The 19962-nt window shown below is 33.2% G+C and overlaps 2 protein-coding genes across 2 annotated transcripts in view; one reads left to right on the top strand and one right to left on the bottom strand.

Moving 5' to 3' along the window:
* LOC105339616 (ubiquitin-like modifier-activating enzyme 1) overlaps positions 1–19962 on the bottom strand; it is a 127190-nt gene that overhangs the window by 71146 nt on the left and 36082 nt on the right. The window lies entirely within an intron of this gene.
* Positions 14363–16800, top strand: LOC136274642 (tripartite motif-containing protein 2-like). Its single transcript, XM_066081989.1, has 2 exons — positions 14363–14461; positions 14921–16800. The coding sequence occupies exon 2, from the start codon at positions 14934–14936 to the stop codon at positions 16596–16598; it is 1665 nt and encodes a 554-aa protein (XP_065938061.1). The 5' UTR covers positions 14363–14461; positions 14921–14933; the 3' UTR covers positions 16599–16800.

A 19962-nucleotide genomic window follows, 5' to 3' on the forward strand; every position in this document is an offset into this window, starting at 1 on the left:
AGAAATGAATCAATACATGTATGTATTTTAACATATAGATAGACCATAACTCAAAACAAAAAACAATGATTCTGTTAAAAAATTAAATCTTGAAAAGACTGTATTATGAATATCAGGGAACATAAATACCCTAAAATTCTGACCTTAATGTAATATGAAGTTCTTTTCAATTTTAAGATTAAAATATCCTCTTCTAAGAAAATACTTTAATAAATTGTAGAATAGCATGTAAGTTTTACATTGGTTAATTTAAAAAAAATCTGCTGTTGAGGAAATGTATATGTTATTGTATGCATGTACATGTGGATCAGGTAGTGAATAATAACAAACCAGGTCAGTTTCAAGCTTGTGCCTCTTAAATATTATCTAGCCACTATGCAGTCTGATCTAAAGCGGTCGAGTCTGACCACCACATATGTTGGATTTTACTGGTTGGGGTTTATTATCAGATTATTATGAAGCATTACTGCACATATTTAACACATGAAATATATTAATGATTAATATATTTCATGCAGCACATACAAATATGTACATGCAAATCTTTCTGAATTTTTATTTCATAAACAAAGCCATGAAAGACAATATGATACAATATTGTTTTATTAAAATTAAGTAAAGAATTCATGATGCATACATGCACATGATGATTACATCATTCTTCACTTGTGTACCATGGTACCCCGCATGTTTACAGTGTATCCTATTATGGTGTGTATAAAATAGTTCAATACAAACTAAGACACACATGTACATATATGGCAAAATAACAAATAAGAATTCAAAACAGTGTTATAGATATCTACTGTAAGCACAGATCCAGCAAAATGAGTTATATCATCTAAGATCCAAAATTTTACTGAAGTGCAAAACATGTGTAATCACCATGCAAACATGCATGCACTTTGTACAGCATTCTACAATTGTGTACCCTGGGAACCCCACCTCTTTCAAGTGCAATGTTTACAGTGTCTGGTGTGTAGTTCAATACACAAAAAAATATAAATGTATAGCCTAATTAGATATAAGAATTCAAAACAGCGAAGATGGGCAAAACAACACATGTGTAGGTACACTGCATGGACTGAAAAGAGCAAATGTTTTGAAAAGAAAAGGTCACCACGACATATCCTGTATTAAAACATACCTTTATTATCTCTTAAACGATGGTTGAGCTGCATTTTCCACTTTCGGCGTCTTGCAGGACATGCATTTTATGAAAATGTTTACACACCGCTGTCAGCTGTTCGCAACCAAAACAAGGCGAGTGAAAGCGCTGTGTTGACGCGGATGGTAAGCAACCGACAATGCAAGTTTAAGAAATAAACGCCTTTATTCACAGATTTTCGATTCAATATTGTTTAAAATAAAATTCAAAATGATTATTTAAAGCAATCAATCGATAAATTTTAACAGCGATCGCTTTACTATATCGAAAGTAGGAAAAAGATGAAAACATGAATAATGGGCGGAGCTAACGTCATGAAATGTCACGTGATATTCATGAGGTGAAATCTATGGGAGGCCTTAACCTAGCTGCGCAGAGAAATCGACAACATTATCAACAAAATGAAAACTGAACTAAGTGAGATAAAAGAGAAACACAGGGACATTTTACAGAAACACTTGAATGAAATCAAACAGATACAGTCTCTCATAAAAGAAACATTACAGACCATACGGAAAATCGAGAAATCCACTGAAGTATCTCCAACAATTGATTACAGCTCTAAGATCAGAGAGTTTAGCAAGATCCACCCAAGGTTAAGGTATCACTGCCAACATTCATTCCAAAACCAATAGACCATGAGAAGCTGTATAGTTTGTTTGGACAGATCACCCCACTATCTACTGCTACAGAAGAAACTGTCTCATCACTAGACCAACCCAGCACTTCAATCAGAGAACTACTGGATGAACCGGAGATTGTTACCACAATACAGACTGGGTATGAAAATATAATCATTGTTACCTGTCGAAAAGAAGACACTATTTGGACGTGTGGAAACAGCAAATATATCAAATGCTTCAACATTAAAGGTTCACTCCTCCAGACAATCCAGACAAAATCATGGATTTTTCCTTCTGATGTAGTTTTAGACAGTGATGAGGATCTTATTGTCTCTGATGGAATAATTAGGACAGTGTATAAAGTAAAGAATGGACAGACAGAAGAGTTGGTCAAATTACAGGGATGGGTGCCTAGTAAGCTGTGTGTCACCTCTACTGGTGATCTCCTGGTTACCATGTACAGTGATGGTAAAACCCAATTCAAAGTTGTCCGTTACTCGGGATCTACAGAGAAACAAACAATTCAATTTGATGATGAAGGTAAACCTCTGTACTCAGGGAATAATTATGATTATTACATCACAGAGAACAGAAACCATGACATCTGTGTAGCTGACTGGGGGGCTGGTGCAGTAGAGGTGGTTAATCAGGACGGGAAACTCAGATGGAGATACACTGGTCATCCCTAAGTTACCAAGAATGAACCATTTGAACCCTTTGGTATCACGACAGACAGTCAGAGTCATATCCTGACGGCAGACCGTGACAACTATTGCATCCACATTCTGGATCAGAATGGACACTTTCTCCGTTACATTGATAACTGTAATCTGGAGTGTCCTTATGGTTTTTGTGTTGACAATTATGAGAATCTGTTTGTGTGTGAGTTCTACAAAGGCAATGTAAAGAAAATCTAATATCTAAAGTAGACATCATCAATTATAAAAAATGTGATGAAAATCAAACAAAAGTGGCCTTTTTCTGACGTGTATATATTGAATTTCATTGTTGGCATTTTCTATGAAATAGATTTAAACTTTGGTTTCCTTTATATACTTATGGATTAATCAATTCTATTCTTTTATTATATTATTAATTCTTTTTTCAATAAAAAAAAATATCTCTAATCTAATTCCATTGTTTAAAGAAAGTAGCATTTGAGCATTGTTTGTATGTTATATACAGCTGTTGTACCTTATCAAATTTGACAAATAAATTGACAAGTGTCATGATCAGCACTGTGATCAGTATGTGATGTGATATTTACGAATGAGAAATATAGAGCGCATGCTTGAACAAGGAAAATTTTTCTGTCACTTATTAGTCTTGGCTAGATACATCTCTGATTAAAATATTTTATTTGTTCAAGAATGTGCTCTATGTTTTCGGAAGGAAAAACTGCTTGAAAACATCTAAAGAAGACGTTGAAAATGTGAAACGTTTATGGATGGATGGACGGATAATAGGTGATTAGAAACTCTCATTTGAACTTTAAGTTAATGTCAGCTAAAAACCCAAATCCACCCTTTAAGGTGGCTCTATACACCACTTTTTGATGACGCAGTACGCAAAAAAGTAAATCTGGAAGCATGCAATTCCGGTACTGGCTGATTTAAACTGAGGCGAAATGTATGGGGACCGCTCTTTTGAAAAAGAACAAGGGGCAGTAAGCATATATTATTCGCCCAATATTTTTTAAAATTTTCAAACAAACTCAATCGTTGACAAAGATAGAAAATCATATTTTCCCAACATATGAAGAAATTGAACGCGTCATGAAAAATCAGCTTGCCAACCTGGATGAGGGATATGAGAAACTTACAACAGAAATGTCCAAACAAGGAGAGCAATGGCACAGAGAAATTGACATCATCATCAACAAAATGAAAACTGAAATCAGCAAGATGAAAGTTAAACACAAAGACGTTTTAAGAGAACACTTGGATGAAATCAAACTGATTCACTCTTGCATAAAAGAAACATTACAAGTCATAAGGAAAATTGAGATATCAACTGAAGTGGCCCCAACCATTGAATACAACTCCGAGATCAGAGACTTTAGAAAGCTTTCACCAAAGATTCAGGTATCACTGCCAACATTCATTCCAAAGCCAATAGACCATGAGAAGTTAAACAGTTTGTTTGAAAGCTCACCCCATTATCTGCAGCTGTAGAGGAGAATGTCTTGTCACTTAACAAAACCAACGCTTCATCCGGATATCTACTGGATGAACCAGAGCTTGTTGTCACAATAGAGACTGGGTATGAATGTCAACGCAGTGTGACCTGCCTAAATGAAGACAGGATATGGACAAGTGGAGAGACCAATGATATCAAATGCTTCAACCTTCAAGGTTCTCTTATCCAATTAGTCCATACAAAATCAGGGAAATTTCCAAACGATTTAGCTGCAGACAATGATGGGGATCTCCTGTACTCTGACTGGAAAGCTAGGTCAGTTTATAAAGCAAAGAACGAAGAGGCAACAGAGTTGGTCAAATTACAGGGGTGGAAGCCTGGTAAGCTGTGTGTCACCTCTACTGGTGATCTCCTGGTTACCATGTTCAGTAATGATGAAACTCAATTCAAAGTTGTCCGTTACTCGGGATCCACCGAGAAACAAACAATTCAATTTGATGATGAAGGTAAACCTCTGTACTCAGGGAATAATAACGTTAAATACATCACAGAGAACGGAAATCATGACATCTGTGTTTCTGACTGTATTGCCGAAGCAGTAGTAGTGGTTAATCAGGACGGGAAACTCAGATGGAGATACACCGGCCATCCCTCAATAAAGGAAAAGTTTGATCCTCGTGGTATCACAACAGACAGTCAATGTCATATCCTGACTATAGACAACGAAAACCAATTTATCCACATTCTAGATCAGAATGGACAGTTTCTCCAATACATTGATAACTGTGATCTGGAGGATCCATTTGATTTATGTGTGGACAATAATGACAATTTGTTTGTGTGCGAGTATTTGAAAGGGAAAGTAAAGAAAATCAAATATTTATCATAATTCTGTGTGTGAATGAAAGACTTACATAGAGGACTCAGGCCACACAAAAACACAAATTTTCTTTGTATTTCATACTTGAATAGACCTTGTAGTAAACCACAAAAAGACACTAAAATTCTGATTTTTACAAATTGCATTCAATTTAAGGACATACAGGTACCTGATTTTTTTCTCAACAATTGATATCAGCATGATGAAAATATCTCTTTTATGATTATGAATAATACCTGTTTAAACATGATCGACACAAAATATTAGATTTTTTTCTGATTTTTCAGCTCGTTACCATAGCAACGGTTCTCAATTTACATTTTTAAATTCCTTTTAAATTTCAAATTGAATGAGGGGCCATATTTTGAAATTCCTGTTTAGTAACCTAATTGGAATACTATGAAAATATATGTTTCTCTATAAATTTTTTTCTTTCTCTTGAAACATGTTGAAAAAGACAATTTTTTTCATACTTTATGTCATATATCATACATTTTAATCCCTTATTTGTTGCCATTACCCACCATGTGTTCTCAAATAAGCTTTAATTAAAATGCCATTTTGACAGCTTTATCCTCTGCTACTATGGCAATGTTACCACGTAGCAACAAATAAATGGTGTTTGGCTTTTTCACTCATTAAAGTTTATCAAACTGTTGAGTATGAAGAAAATCGGTAACTATGCCTGGCCACCAAGTGTTGATTCTTACTGAGAATTGAACTTTAAGTAGACATTCATCAATGGTGAAAATGTGATCCAAATCAAACAAACGTGGCCTTTTTGTGATCATGAGCAACCTTAATTCCATTGTTAGAATTGTTGATTAAATACAACAAAGCTTTAGTTTCCTCATATATACTAATCAATTCTTCAATTCTTTTCATTCATTTACTTGTATCAATAATGAGGATAAGGGTGTTTTTTTTTCATTGAAGATGGTTTCTCTAATCAATACTTTCATTTTGAAGCAGGAAATTCTTAGTTCAGCATTGAGCACTGTGTTTTACATGTATATATACAGCTTTTATACAAAAAGAATGACAAGTAAACAACCATTTTTTCAGGTTTGTTCAAATCACTGTCCCGGTGAAAGGGGGCCACGATGGGGGGGGGGGGGGGGGGTCAAGTTTTACATAGAAATATTTTGTGGACATCTTTAAAAATCTTCTTTTAAAAAACTATTCTACAAGAAATGCTCCAATTTGTGTGGTAGCATCCTCAGGTAGTGTAGATTCAAGTATGTTCAAATCTTGGTCCCCGGGGGTAGAGTGGGGCCACAGTGGAGGACGAATTTTTACATTTGATATATATATTGTGGAATAAATAGAGAAAATCATTTAAAAATTCTTTTCAAACACCATTATAGGCCAGAAAAGCTCAAAGAAGATGGGGAAACAAGATAGCGCATATGCCCATTTGGTTTAGTCATAAAATAAAATTTCATATATATTTTTTCAAACTAAATATACTTGATAAAAGGAATAAGGAATCATTCTTTGAGTATTATGGGGTGATAATTTCGGTCGGGGCGTGGTCAAATCCAATAAAGCCCTTCGGGCTTTATGATAAATTTGACCACGCTCCAACCGAAGTTATCACCTCATAATATTCAAAGAATGATTCTTTATTACTTATATTTACATTATTTCCAATTTGTACACTTTAAAACAACATTATTTTAAAATCATTTTTTTATGTAGCACATGCTACATGTATGCATTACTGTGCGGCGCAGCCAATACCGTTTTACGGTTATGCTATAAGACAAGCCCATTTTGTGTCACTCATGTTTTATAAAATTATTGGGTTTTAGGGTTCAAAATTGATTCGTAATGTTATCACAGACAAAAACAGTTGAAAATGTAAATATAATGTTATAATACAAGTTTACAAGAGCACAACTTCTAACTCCATTCAGTTTTGAATTTTTTTAACAAACGATAAAATAAAACTTGAAAAATAAATTCTAAAGTTTGGGTGGTATCGAACCCACAACCTAAAATCCCTAGCTCTGTAATGTTATCTTGTATTACTCAGACTGATACTGGTATTTTTCTAAATTAACGTTCAATTGTTGGGATACAAAATGACATTTTTAAAGTATAGTGGGTCATCTCTCCACGTTTTGAAGTTCTAATAAACACACTATTTGGAGGTTTTGACACACACGCATTCAACCTTTTCCAAATATTTAACATATTTGAGAGTTATAAATCAATGTTATGGTAAATATACTTTGTTTTCAATAATTTAGAAAGAAATATTTAGATTTGCTGACACATGTATTTTGATTTTATAGTATCTTATCTTTCCTCATATAGGCAGTTTACACGCCTTATTCACCCATCTTCTTATTGTGGAAGCATCCTCAGGTAGTGTAAATTCAAGTTTGTTTTAAATTTAAGTTTTTCAGTATTATGTTTTATCATATGTTATATAGTCTCTGCAATATTATCATTTTTATTGCAGTTAACAGAAAGTAACAAAAATCATTTTCAAATAAACTTTAAGTGAAAGATTGTGTATATCTTAAATGGAAAAAAAGTTGTTACAACAAGATACTGACATATTGTACCGAAGTTTGATTCTCATCACAAGGAGTTATATTTATCTCATTATTACGAGTAAAAACACATTTTTATTAAGAAATCGCGATACAAGTCACTATATACTAAAATTCGGTTTATTGGCGATATTAAAGAGTAGACTCTATATTGATCATGAATTATACTTGTATTGACTTTTATAATTCCCCCCTACTACTAACTGTTTACATGTACACGTACTGGGTATGCGAGTACAACACCCAGAATTAATGATTAAACCAAGATTATAATAAAAGTTCCTCCACTGTTAAGACTTATTATTCGAATGATTTATCGATCAAATTTTAAGATCTAACATACCATGTTCGCAGTCAAAACATTTCTCCCCGTTTCACTTTAAAAATACATAAAAAAAATTCACATAAAATAATTCAAAGCCGATATCGGTTTAGTGAAATCAAATTTCAAAAAATATTCTTTATCGATCCATCAAATTGCTTTGTGTGGTGTTTCAAGGAAACTTAATCCGAAATACTGAGAAGGATCGATGGTCATGGCCATTTTTAGACGTCAATTTAAATCTCCTAAAAAGAGCTCTATATAAATATATATGAAACTGATAAATTTTAAAGCTAAAACTTTGGATTTTTTTCCTTAATGTTATTATATGAATTAAAATATCTTATGTTAAAGCTTAAGGTGGGTCGCGGGTTTACCCATAAAAAATCTCACGAGAAAACATACCCTGAAAATTTGTCAATTCGTTTGTTAGCATTTAAACTTCAATATATAAAAAAAAATATGAACTTTGCCTAAATTTTCATGCAAAACCACCTCAAACTTAATATTGTTTTTTTCGCTGTTTTGACGATTCTCTAATGAAATATATAGGAAAATGATCATTTTTCCCTTCATTTTCCAATTGAAGTTATTTCAAGATATTGTAAATAACTTTTTTGCGTGGACCCTGAGGTCCATGCAGAAAATATATAAGCGAGGTTAAACCGGATGCTATGGGGAAAATTCAGTCTGCACATGAGCTAGCCTGGTTCCTGTGCTTAATGGGTAGCTCAGGGAACCAGGCTAGCACAGGTTTATTTAAATCGGGATCGGGATTCCATGCCATATGCACATGTAAGTTTAGGACACAGACCACAATTATTTTTCCCTCTTATTCCTTTTTACAAAAATAAATCATATTAAAAATTCCATCGGCTCAAATGAGTTCAAATACAGCATACCTATAGAATGACACTAGTCCAACAACATATCCAAACTACAGGAAAATCAATCGAGAGGGGACTGAGATATGGCCCCTAAAATAACCCCTACCATGAAAAATTCACTTTCACTTTGGAATTTGTGTAAACATTGGCCTCTTTACACCCTTTCTATTGCACCTGTAAAGATAATTTTTCTAAATTTTTTCCTGCCTGTATTTTTTTTTCAAACCTTCTTCTTTCCATCCATGCCATAAAAGGAACCAAATTCGACCATTTGGTACCCCTAGGAATTTTTGAAATAATGCTTACATTTTTAGAATGGAACTACTTGCGGGGTAAAAATAGTGGTACGTGACCTTTAAAGGCGCTGTAATTGTAAAGTTGTCGGTAAACATTACAGAAACAAAGTATTCCTTTTAAAGGAATGATCGGCATGTGACATACACTGTCAGTATTATGAAATAAGGTAATATCATGCCGAAACTACAACATGCATCAAATAGCTTAATTTGCAATGTTTTGTTGTTTTCCGAGTACACATGTAGCTGAACTTTACTTTTATAGATGGCGAGGCTAGAGTACTTCCCGATTAAAATTATTTAAGCATTTAAGTATGATTGAATAATTATGTGACTGTATATAATACATGATTGAATAATTATGTCACTGTATAAAAGTTTAAATCTCAAGAAAAATGCATCAAAATATGAAAAAGATTTACACAAAGCTGTCACTGCATAGTTAACAAAGTAGTGCAAAGCGTAATGTGTGCGCAAATAGTAGAATTCGCCGAATGCCTGATACTATACATGCAATCTTCATTAATATAGATCATGATTATTTTAGAAGTATGAACCCTTTAAATTCTGATATTAAAATTGAACTATTGAATTGTAAGGCTTTCACGTTTTCGATGGAAACACATGCAAATGGTCCACGTATTGCAGTCCTTTTTTAAAGGACAGCAACTTGTTACAACTTAGACGAATCTAACAACATTTTCTGTACATAAAGAAAAGGTTATTTACAAATTAATTATGTAAAAAAATCGATATGTGTTCTCGCTAGATTTTTTGCTATTTAATTTTATATTTCCGATTATTTACCGAAAATTGTCGCTTTTCCGTATTTGACGTCATACTTGTAAGTACAACGTCAAAACTCGTTATTAATCTCTTTCATTAGATTTTCTTATAGGATTTACAAGAGAATTAATTAAGAATTGTTAAAACTGCAACTTTTTTCATAGTTATATTGAATGAATGTCTAGGATTTCTCTTTTACGTTAATATAGCGCTATATAGCACCCCCCCCCAAAAAAAACCCCAAAACAAAACAAAAATGTGTAAGTATAAGCACATTTTATCTGATATTACGTACATGTACACATTCATACATTTATAACATTTGAGTAAAAGAGATTTTTTTTTAAAAAGATAAAAGTGCTTATGATCAGTAAACTAATTAAAAATACATAATATTTTTTAAAAAATGGTAATAATGAGTTTTTGGATAATTTGAAAGCATAAAAGAGATCATTTTATCTAGGAAGACAAGAAAAGAGAGGGCTTACTTGACCCTAATAAAACATGTATAACACGTTGTTTTTGTAAGATCACATGCATTAACCATGATTAATTGTGCATTATTTAAATTGTAGAACTTGGAAAGTTTTTCACAAACAGAGTCTAGTTTTTGTAATTTTCCCCCTCAGCATATTTTTTATCCCTTCCGTTCCTGCCCGTTTTCTAGCTAAAGATATGTGAAATTCGCCAATTCCCCGCGCGGCTAGATTGCTGCACTGTGATTTAGAGAGTACCTGTTCATTTATCAAACCACTGAAACTTAACAAATATATTTTTTGTTGATCAGTTTATGATTGTTAACGAGAAAACCTCCAGTTGAAAATGATATGCCTATCAGTTTTCCATGTACGTTTGACACTCTTTTCAATAGAGATGTCAATATGTTGACGTCGACTTCGGCGTTATGCATGTTTTCAAACTGCTGCTCCATTAGGTCGGTTGATAGACTTTCCAGTTTGTAGGCGCCTCTTCCTGGATATTCTTGTTTGAAAAGATGTATTGAATCACTAAATCCAGCGATGTCCTTTGGGTGGTCATCCATCTTAAGTCTGCACATGCCATGATGGTGAACACTAGGATGCGCGCATCGAACTTTGCATTGTGCGCAACAAGCAGCGGCATTTGTATTTTTTCAGCCATGCCAGGAATTTGTCAACTGCACGTTCGCATGATGTAAATTCTACCGGAACAAGGTTAAAATACATGGTCAGTCCATGAACTTCAATGCCAGTCAGCTTTGATACGGCAGACGGGACAAAACCATTTTCTGGCATGATGAATCTCACAAAATATTTAATATGTAATAAAACAACAAAATCCCTTTGATTAGGTAATAAATCGATCTATTGACACATGCTATTGATCATACAATATATGGTGACATTTATGCGGATTTGTTATCAAAGACACAGTACTTTAAAAAATATTTTAAAAGTGAAAAATTTTCGGTTGAAAACTACATTTTTGTGACACAATCGATAAAAACTGGAATTTGGTCATTATATACATTATAGTCAATGTAAAAGCAAGTTGGTTTTTAAAACCTTTTAGACAGCACACATCATCACACTACAATGATAATCTTTATGTTTATGTAGCCATCCGAATTAAGGGTCAAATACTTATTTTTTTAAAGGAAAAAAAGGAGAAAACTGAAATTGAAGAATGTCATCTTTTTAAAATGTACTATTCATAAAACACGCTATATTTTTTTATTTATATAATTTGATTCTGGTTGTACCACGCTTTCTGATTGGCTAAGAAATATTGTTTTAATCTACAAGTAATTGCAAAAAAAATGAATAATATGCAATGAATTCAATATGTATTAGTTACATGTATATACGATATAAAGCGGTTCTATAAAGCGCAAACTGGCCCAAACTATTTAAAGGGAATAACACGGACTTATTTAGCTTTGCGTACGCTCCAATCATAAGAACTGTATTATGATTTTGAAAAAAGAGTGGTTTTGTGTTATTAATTTTCATTTGATGAACTAAAAGATATTGTTTATACCAACAGCTAAAGTCTGTCCCAAGTTATTGCTTCTATCACTTTTTGATGATTTTTTTTAAAAATACACACACCTGTGAAAAATGTATATACAGTTGAAATCGACGAAATGGAAAATACCCGAGATATATTCATTGACACATTATCCCTTTTCACTCAATAAAGTTTACAGAAACGAAAGCAAATTTCTTACGGAGATTTATAATGGGAAATGTTTTCATCTTTTGGGAAGAACTCGGGACATCTCGCGCAATTTTTCAACGTTATCATATTGGCTTTATATGGCTGATGCAATGCAAATCCCCGTAGACTTTCTATTTTTGGATGTGTATTGAAACCTGATGAGGAGAGCGGGCGTTTCAAATCAGATAATCTGGACATTTGTCATATTAGTGGATGAATGTAGTTTCAGCACAAAGGTATTTATTATTATATAAATATCAAGCGAAAAGTCGGGACAGAGATTAATGCATTGATAAAAACATAACCCACGTATTTTTATTTTTTTTTTGGGGGGGGGGGTATTTAAACAATAAAATGGTTTTTTTTTTCTGGTGATTCATTCGGGATATGAAGGAAGCGACATTGCAGAAAAAATACATAATCCGCGTTAGCGGGTTATGTAATTTTTTTCTGCAATGATCGCTACCTTCATAACCCGCATGAATCATCAAAGAAAGCATTTTATTATTTATATTTACATCTTTTTTTGACTAATTAATAAATTGATTATCAAAAGTAAGTAAAATTCACTAAATTGCTGTTAATGTACGTAAGTACCTTAGCTAAAAGAAACAGCCAAATCGTGAGACTCTTCGTCTGACAGCATCATGATTATTTGGTGCAGTCCTTGATTTTTCTTCGGTCGCTGTAGGCTTCGGCCAATCGATAAACAGGGCGTGTCAATTTCACTCCTGTCGGTTTCTTTTCAGTTTCAGCCGCTGTAGATTTCGACCAATCGATAAACGGGGCATCTCAGTCTGGCTGTTTCTATAGAGCTTTGAATAACTATAAGTTTCCGTAAGAAATATAGGAAATAATACTCGGTAGATGTAAATATACAGTGCCAATTATGCATAGATGGTATATTCCCAACTAAAATATTAATTAATTGATTAATTCGCTAGAATAGTAATTCCATTTCTGTCTTTTTCAGTACATAATCTATAGAGTTTTAATACACTGAGGTTTTATTTTAAAAAAAAAATGATATTTACCCAGTGAAAAAATATCCAGAGACTTGAACCAGGCAACGTCGATAACGATGAACGGGGAGTAACTCCTTGTATTTTTTTTAACTTTGATCAGATGCAGCAATTTGCGACACGCCTACCAGACAGTTAGAAATTGTGATATGTAGCATCCTTGTTAGAAATTGTTTTTTGTAGCATCCTTGATAATGGAGATCAAACTCTGTATCTGAAGCTAGCCTTAGTGTTTCAAATCCAAAGTTGATCCATGAAAGTTCGTCAGAACAGTTGTTTTATCAGTCAAACCTGCATTTAACTATTTAAAAAGCTCACAACTGCTCCAGAATCAAGATAATCAAGATTAAGCACTCTATCTGAAGCTACCTCTACTTACACACCCATAGTTATATAAACAGTTCAAGTCTGACTAGATATGAGCATGAGCGGAATTTATCATTTTATAACCAGCTTCAAGACCCGAACACAATTTGAGTTGCCCCAACATCTTAAACTTGCCTAAGCATCTAGATAATCAAGATCACTCTGTATCTGAAACTACCTCTCTGATTCATTTAAATAGTTAAATCAACCATACACGTTTGAATTTGTAGTATTATTTATATAAACATAAACATATGACCTGCTCCAAAAAGCTTAACCTCCTCCAGTATCTGAAATTTTTAAAGAGTTACAGAGCATCATACTTGGTGGTTGTTATCTGCAATAATGTAGCCCTCTCCCGATTATTTTTTTTTTGGGGGGGGGGGAGGGGGGGGGAGTAGACTACAAATCTATAGGCATCTCACCATGCGCGGATCAAGAACATTTTCTGCCTTCATTTTGACTAGCAATGCATTGCCGTCTCGCTTCGTTTTACGAACATTATAAATTTAATGTGAGATGCACTAGGATTTACTTATTTTTCACAGGGTATAAACCAAAAACATTAAAAAAAAACTTTAAATGTCTCAAATCTTTTTACAGTGAAAGGGTCTATAATTAGAGACGTATCTTTTAACTGGAAGAGAAATCTATACTAAAAAATAATGGTCAACTGCTTAAAAATATTGGCATATAAACCAACCATATGGCCTGTTACAAAAATTACACTATTATATATATAAAAAAAATTGCTCTGCTTTTATATCTGGGACACTTTTGATGCATGACCCTCTTGCTCAAATATTAATTAGTACGAAAGTACACAACACTAAAATTGCACATTAAACCCATTTGGTTTTTATATACATGTATGTATTTAGTGCTCTCTAATACTATGCATATGCCATACCGAACTTAAATATTAATTCGTCAAAATAGTAATTCTACTTGTGTCTTATTCTTTACATGTTCTATATTTTTTCAATATACTAAACTTTAATCTCAGAAGAAAAATACAATAGATATTTACTCTCAAGGAAACAGTATTTAGAGACTTGAACCAGGCAACGTCGATAGCGATGAACGGGGAGTAACTCTTGCATTCCTTTATAAATTTCTAATCAGGTGGTCACATTCAGAGCAAGATCAGCCATGTTTTGGGAACGCATACCAGACAGTTGAAAATATGGGGTTTTTTTTGTTAACAAGGTTTGTTTTCTTATTAACTAAAATTAAATTGCAAACTATGGTGATTTAAACATATAAACGTTATAATAATTCTAATAAGATTTGAAATTATGAATAGAAATCCCCTAAAACGACGTTATATAAAATCATAAAACTACTTTCGTTTTGAATCTAATGTTCTGTTTATTCAACTACATAATTTACTGGTAATCAAACGCAATAATACCAGTTTAAGTTTTTTAAAAATGATTTATAAAATTCTGAAAACTGTCTAATAATTTATATTAATGTCCCACTGAAAAAAATATTAAAAGAGGGGGGTAATTTTTATCATTTAGGTGAATTATTTAGAGAAATCTAAATTAAAATAATGTCACCTACAAAATCAATTCTTCACTGTCTGAGAATTTAGAAAACATTAAAATCCTTTTATTTTTATAATTGAACATAAAAGTTATGAGTATTCAATATTTTTTTTAGAAATTGAACAGCCATGGATCCTCATTCCAGTGCCCAGGATGTTCACCGATGTGACCTTTGTGAGACCGCCACAGTACACAGCTACTGTGACTTTTGTCATGTCAACCTCTGTAAGCCCTGCATTGGAGATCACATCTCAGATGGATACGACAAACATAAAATAGTTCCTTTCCAGGAACGAAGATCAACCCTCATCTATCCAAAATGTGAAACACACTCACAAAAGAATTGTAAATTTCAGTGCAAAGATTGCAACAACATTTTTGTTTGTTCTTCCTGCATGGCATCTGAACAACATGGCAGACATAAATTTGTAGAAGTTACAGAAGTTTTCAAGAAAAAGAAAGACGATATTAAAAAAGATACACAAGAGTTCGAAAATCATATTTCCCCTACATATGAAGAAATTGCACTCGACTTGGAAAATCAGCTTGCCAACCTGGATGGAGGATATAAGAAAATTACGACAACAATGTCCAAACAAGGAGAGCAATGGCACAGAGAAATCGACATCGTTATCAACAAAATGAAAACTGAACTCAGCGAGATAAAAGAGAAACACAGAGACATTTTACAGAAACACTTGAATGAAATCAAACAGATACAGTTTCTCATAAAAGAAACATTACAGACCATAAGAAAAATCGAAAAATCCACTGAAGTATCTTCAACCATTGAATACAGCTCTAAGATCAGAGAGTTCAGCAAGTTTCCACCCAAGGTTCAGGTATCACTGCCAACATTCATTCCAAAACCAATAGACCATGAGAAGCTGTATAGTTTGTTTGGACAGATCACCCCGTTATCTACTGCTACAGAAGAAAATGTTTTGTCACTAAACCAACCCAAAACTTCATTTAGAGAACTACTGGACGAACCAGAGCTTGTTGCCACAATACAGACTGGGTATAAAGAACTACGCACTGTTACCTGTCTAAATAAGGACAGGATTTGGACGTGTGGAGAGACCAATGATATCAAATGCTTCAACATTAAAGGTTCACTCCTCCAAACAATCAAAACAAAATCAGAAGAATGGCCTAATGATATAGCTGTAGACAGTGATGGTAATCTACTGTACTGTGATTGGATGGAAGCGACAGTGAACAAAGTAAAGAGTGAAAAGACAGAAGAGTTGATCAGATTACTGGAGTGGACGCCTAATAAGCTGTGTGTCACCTCTACTGGTGATCTCCTGGTTACCATGTACAGTGATGATAGAACTCAATCCAAAGTTGTCCGCTACTCGGGATCTACAGAGAAACAAACCATTCAATTTGATGATGAAGGTAAACCTCTGTACTCAGGGAATATTACAATTAAATACATCACTGAGAACAGAAACCATGACATATGTGTAGCTGACTGTGAGGCTGGTGCAGTAGTGGTGGTCAATCAGGACGGGAAACTCAAATGGAGATACACCAGTCATCCCTCAGTTACCAAGAACCAACCATTTGAACCTACTGGTATCACAACAGACAGTCAGAGTCATGTACTGACATCAGATTATAACAACAATTGTATCCACATCCTGCGTCACAATGGACAGTTTTTCCGTTACATTGATAACTGTGATCTGGAGGATCCTTATGGTTTATGTGTGGACAATAATGACAATCTGTTTGTGTGCGAGTACTACAAAGGCAATGTAAAGAAAGTCAAATATCTAAAGTAGACATCATCAATTATAAAAATGTGATGAATCAAACAAAAGTGGCCTTTTTCTGACGTGTATATATTGAATTTCATTGTTGGCTTTTTCTATGAAATAGATTTAAACTTTGCTTTCCTTATACTGATTGATTCATAATTCTATTCTATTCTTTCATTATTATATATAATATTATTAATTCTATTTTCAATAAAAAAAAATATCTCTAATCTAATTCCATTATTTTAAAAAAGTAGCATTTGAGCATTGTTTGCATGTATTATACAGCTGCTGTACCTTATCAAATAAATTGACAAGTGTCATGATCATAAGTGTCATGTCAATTACCAAGATAGATGTAGATTTCGCATGTTGCTCATTCCTATACAAACAATATACTGGTATTACATGTACATACATGTATATGTAAAAGTTATATATTATCATAATATATTACTTATTTATATATTATAAATAAAAAATATTTTAAGGGCTTATATTGACAGGGACCATTTATAAGTATTGATAGAACACTTCTGAAACATATATAACTGTTTTAATAGCTGTTAAAAGTACAAGAAATACATATTGCTTTGTATGTTTCGAGCAGAGGTTACGTAATTTGGGGCACTTGTTTTATTGTGTCAACTGGTCAAAGGAAAATTCTTTGATGTACTTCAACTCTTGTAGGTATATATACATGTATTATTGTATTTTCATTTAATATTGCAGTAGGTACCATTATGATAATGAAATCATTTTTTAAAATCAGTTTAAAAAAGTGGGTATCATAGTAAACTCATTCGAAAAAAAACCCATAAGAAATGTTCAACCTGATTAAAATCAGATCCTTGATCTGCTCCTTGTTTTACTTTTGACACCCCCCCCCCCAAAAGGCCAAAAAACCAAGAGACCCATATGCGACATCGCTCACTTGAACAATATTTCTTGTTTCATCCTATTTCGAAATGTTTAAATATTAATAATATTGTTAGACTGTCTTATATTGCAAGACTTGACAACATTTTAAACAAAACTTTAAAAAGAAGCTTATTATGTGGGGAGAGGGGGGGGGGGGCATCATACCCTAAAATCAAAGGTGGATTAGCTGAGCAATTTTATCATAGGCCTCAACATTGTAAAGATAACAAAATTGTAAACAGAACTATAAATGATTATAAAAAGTGAAATAAGGTCACTGTGACTTTAACATGAGGATATGAAGATCCTTATACATAGTAATATAACAAAACATAGCATTGTATTTCTTGAGAAATATTGGTCCGGGGGTCTCAATTTTAACAATCTAGAATCTACACTATCTTAGGATGTATGCATAATAATCTCACAAATTGTAGCACTGTAGTTCTTGAGAAGAATTTTGAACACCTTCCCTGTTTTTTCATAATGAATGTTGAACCCTCTTCAGGCTGCGGTATTGGCCCAGAGTCATGATTATGAAGCATTGAAGTTCTTGAGAACATCAACATATTTAAACATTTTTATACCTATATATATGTATTTCTATGTTAATCTTTGAACCCCTCTTCTGACCTCAGTATTGGTCTGGGGTCACTATTTTAATTATTTTAACAATCTACGCTATCTTAGGATGCTTGCACAGTAATTAAAAAATTATAGCATTGTAGTTCTGGAGAAGAAGATTTTTAAACATCATCTGGGGTCAAGTTTTTTTTCAACAATTTATGAACTTCACTATATATACAAGATTTGGTGTAACTATTGGTACTCGAGATGATTTTTAAGACACACCCCTTAATTTCACTGTTTTGTAATTATCTCCCTTTTAAAAAAAATTTTCATACTTTATTTCAACAATTTAGAATTCCCTTCCCATAAAGATGCTTAGTACTAAGTTTGGTTAAATTTGGCCCAGTGATTCTAAAAAAGAAATCGAAAATGAGAAAAGTTTACAGATGGATGGACGGATAACAGGTGATCAGAAATTCTCATTTGAACTTTTAGTTAATGTCAGCTAAAACCCCCAATCCACCTTCTTAATGGTAAGATTCACAGTCCAAATTAGAATACTTGTTAAAAACAAAGTCATTCAAGATCAAACAACTTGTTAACCTTTTATGATTCTATTCATTTATTTTTTTTTAAGTTTCATACAGACAGAATAAATTATTATGCACACTACCAAACCTGTCTGTGTACAGAGAATACTATAGTAAAACAATCAAATTATTGTTTGCTTTGTTTTCCTTTACACAAGTCCACAAGTTAATATTACATCATTGAGAAATACAAATATACAACAGTCAAAAAGAAGAAAAATCTTTGTATGTTCATTGCACTTCACTGACTGTGCATCAGTCGTCCGTTTGTACGGCCGTTTGTTTGTTGATAAGTCTCTCAATATGAGAATGTCCAGTGTCTGGTCACCACTCGTGGGGGTACCTATTGCGGTCTCTCGGGCAGTGTTTACATTACGACTGTGGTAGATTGAATTTAACATACGGAACTTCTACATCCTCTCCCTTCGTATCATTAGGGCACAGCTCCAGCACGAAAGCTTTTACGTGACTATAAATCTTCTTCTTGGAGACTCTTTTAACTACTTCTGATAACCTGCAATTTAATATACAATCTTTTATAGAAATAAGATTCAATCAATTGCTCACACATCAAAAAGAAAGTATAATCTGTCTACCTTTTTATTACTTTCCCATTACTTGAGATACTAATGCATGTTACGTGTTTTCTCTGAAAAATGTTTGAATAATAAATCAAATATTTGTTAAAATAGTTCAGTTTATTGGATAAAATTTCTAGCTAGCGTGGTACAAGAATAACGCCATATACTCTGAGTATAAACATACAGTTCAACTGAAATTATGAACATCTCTACAAGTTCATGCTTTTTGCATTTAAAATATCTATGATAAACTTTTTGATAAAATTTTTCTTATGAACATCTGCACAAGTTTATAATTTTTGCCATTAAAATATTTATGTCTGGTAAGCCTTCTTTTAATAGTTCATAACATTTAGACAACATTTTATACTTATACGTTAATGATTTTTAAACATTGTCAAGTTTGATTCTCTGCAGGTTGTTTTGGATTGCACAGTTAATTTTGATGAAATGGTTTGATACAGTGTCTGAATTAAGCAACTTTCATTGATAATCTATCATAAAAGTATTGTGTCATGGTAGGGTCGTTTGCAAAAGATCAAGAACTCGTTGTCAAAAACCAACACGCCGCCGTGCTGTCCGCAAACACACCGTCGAGATATCACACGTCGCGCTGACACAACAAATTTAGCAAAAAAGCGGTCGCACTAACACAACTCAGAACAACACGCTCTTGTTCTAACGCAACTTCACACAACTCGCCGTCGTGCTGTCTCACAGCACGCC

This window comes from Magallana gigas, chromosome 4 (assembly GCF_963853765.1).
Source record: "Magallana gigas chromosome 4, xbMagGiga1.1, whole genome shotgun sequence".
Taxonomy (NCBI): Eukaryota; Metazoa; Mollusca; class Bivalvia; order Ostreida; family Ostreidae; genus Magallana; species Magallana gigas.

What these genes read in the sequence shown, in the direction of transcription:
- LOC136274642 (XM_066081989.1), top strand. Translation starts at nt 14,934, where the DNA reads ATGGATCCTCATTCCAGTGCCCAGGATGTTCACCGATGTGACCTTTGT.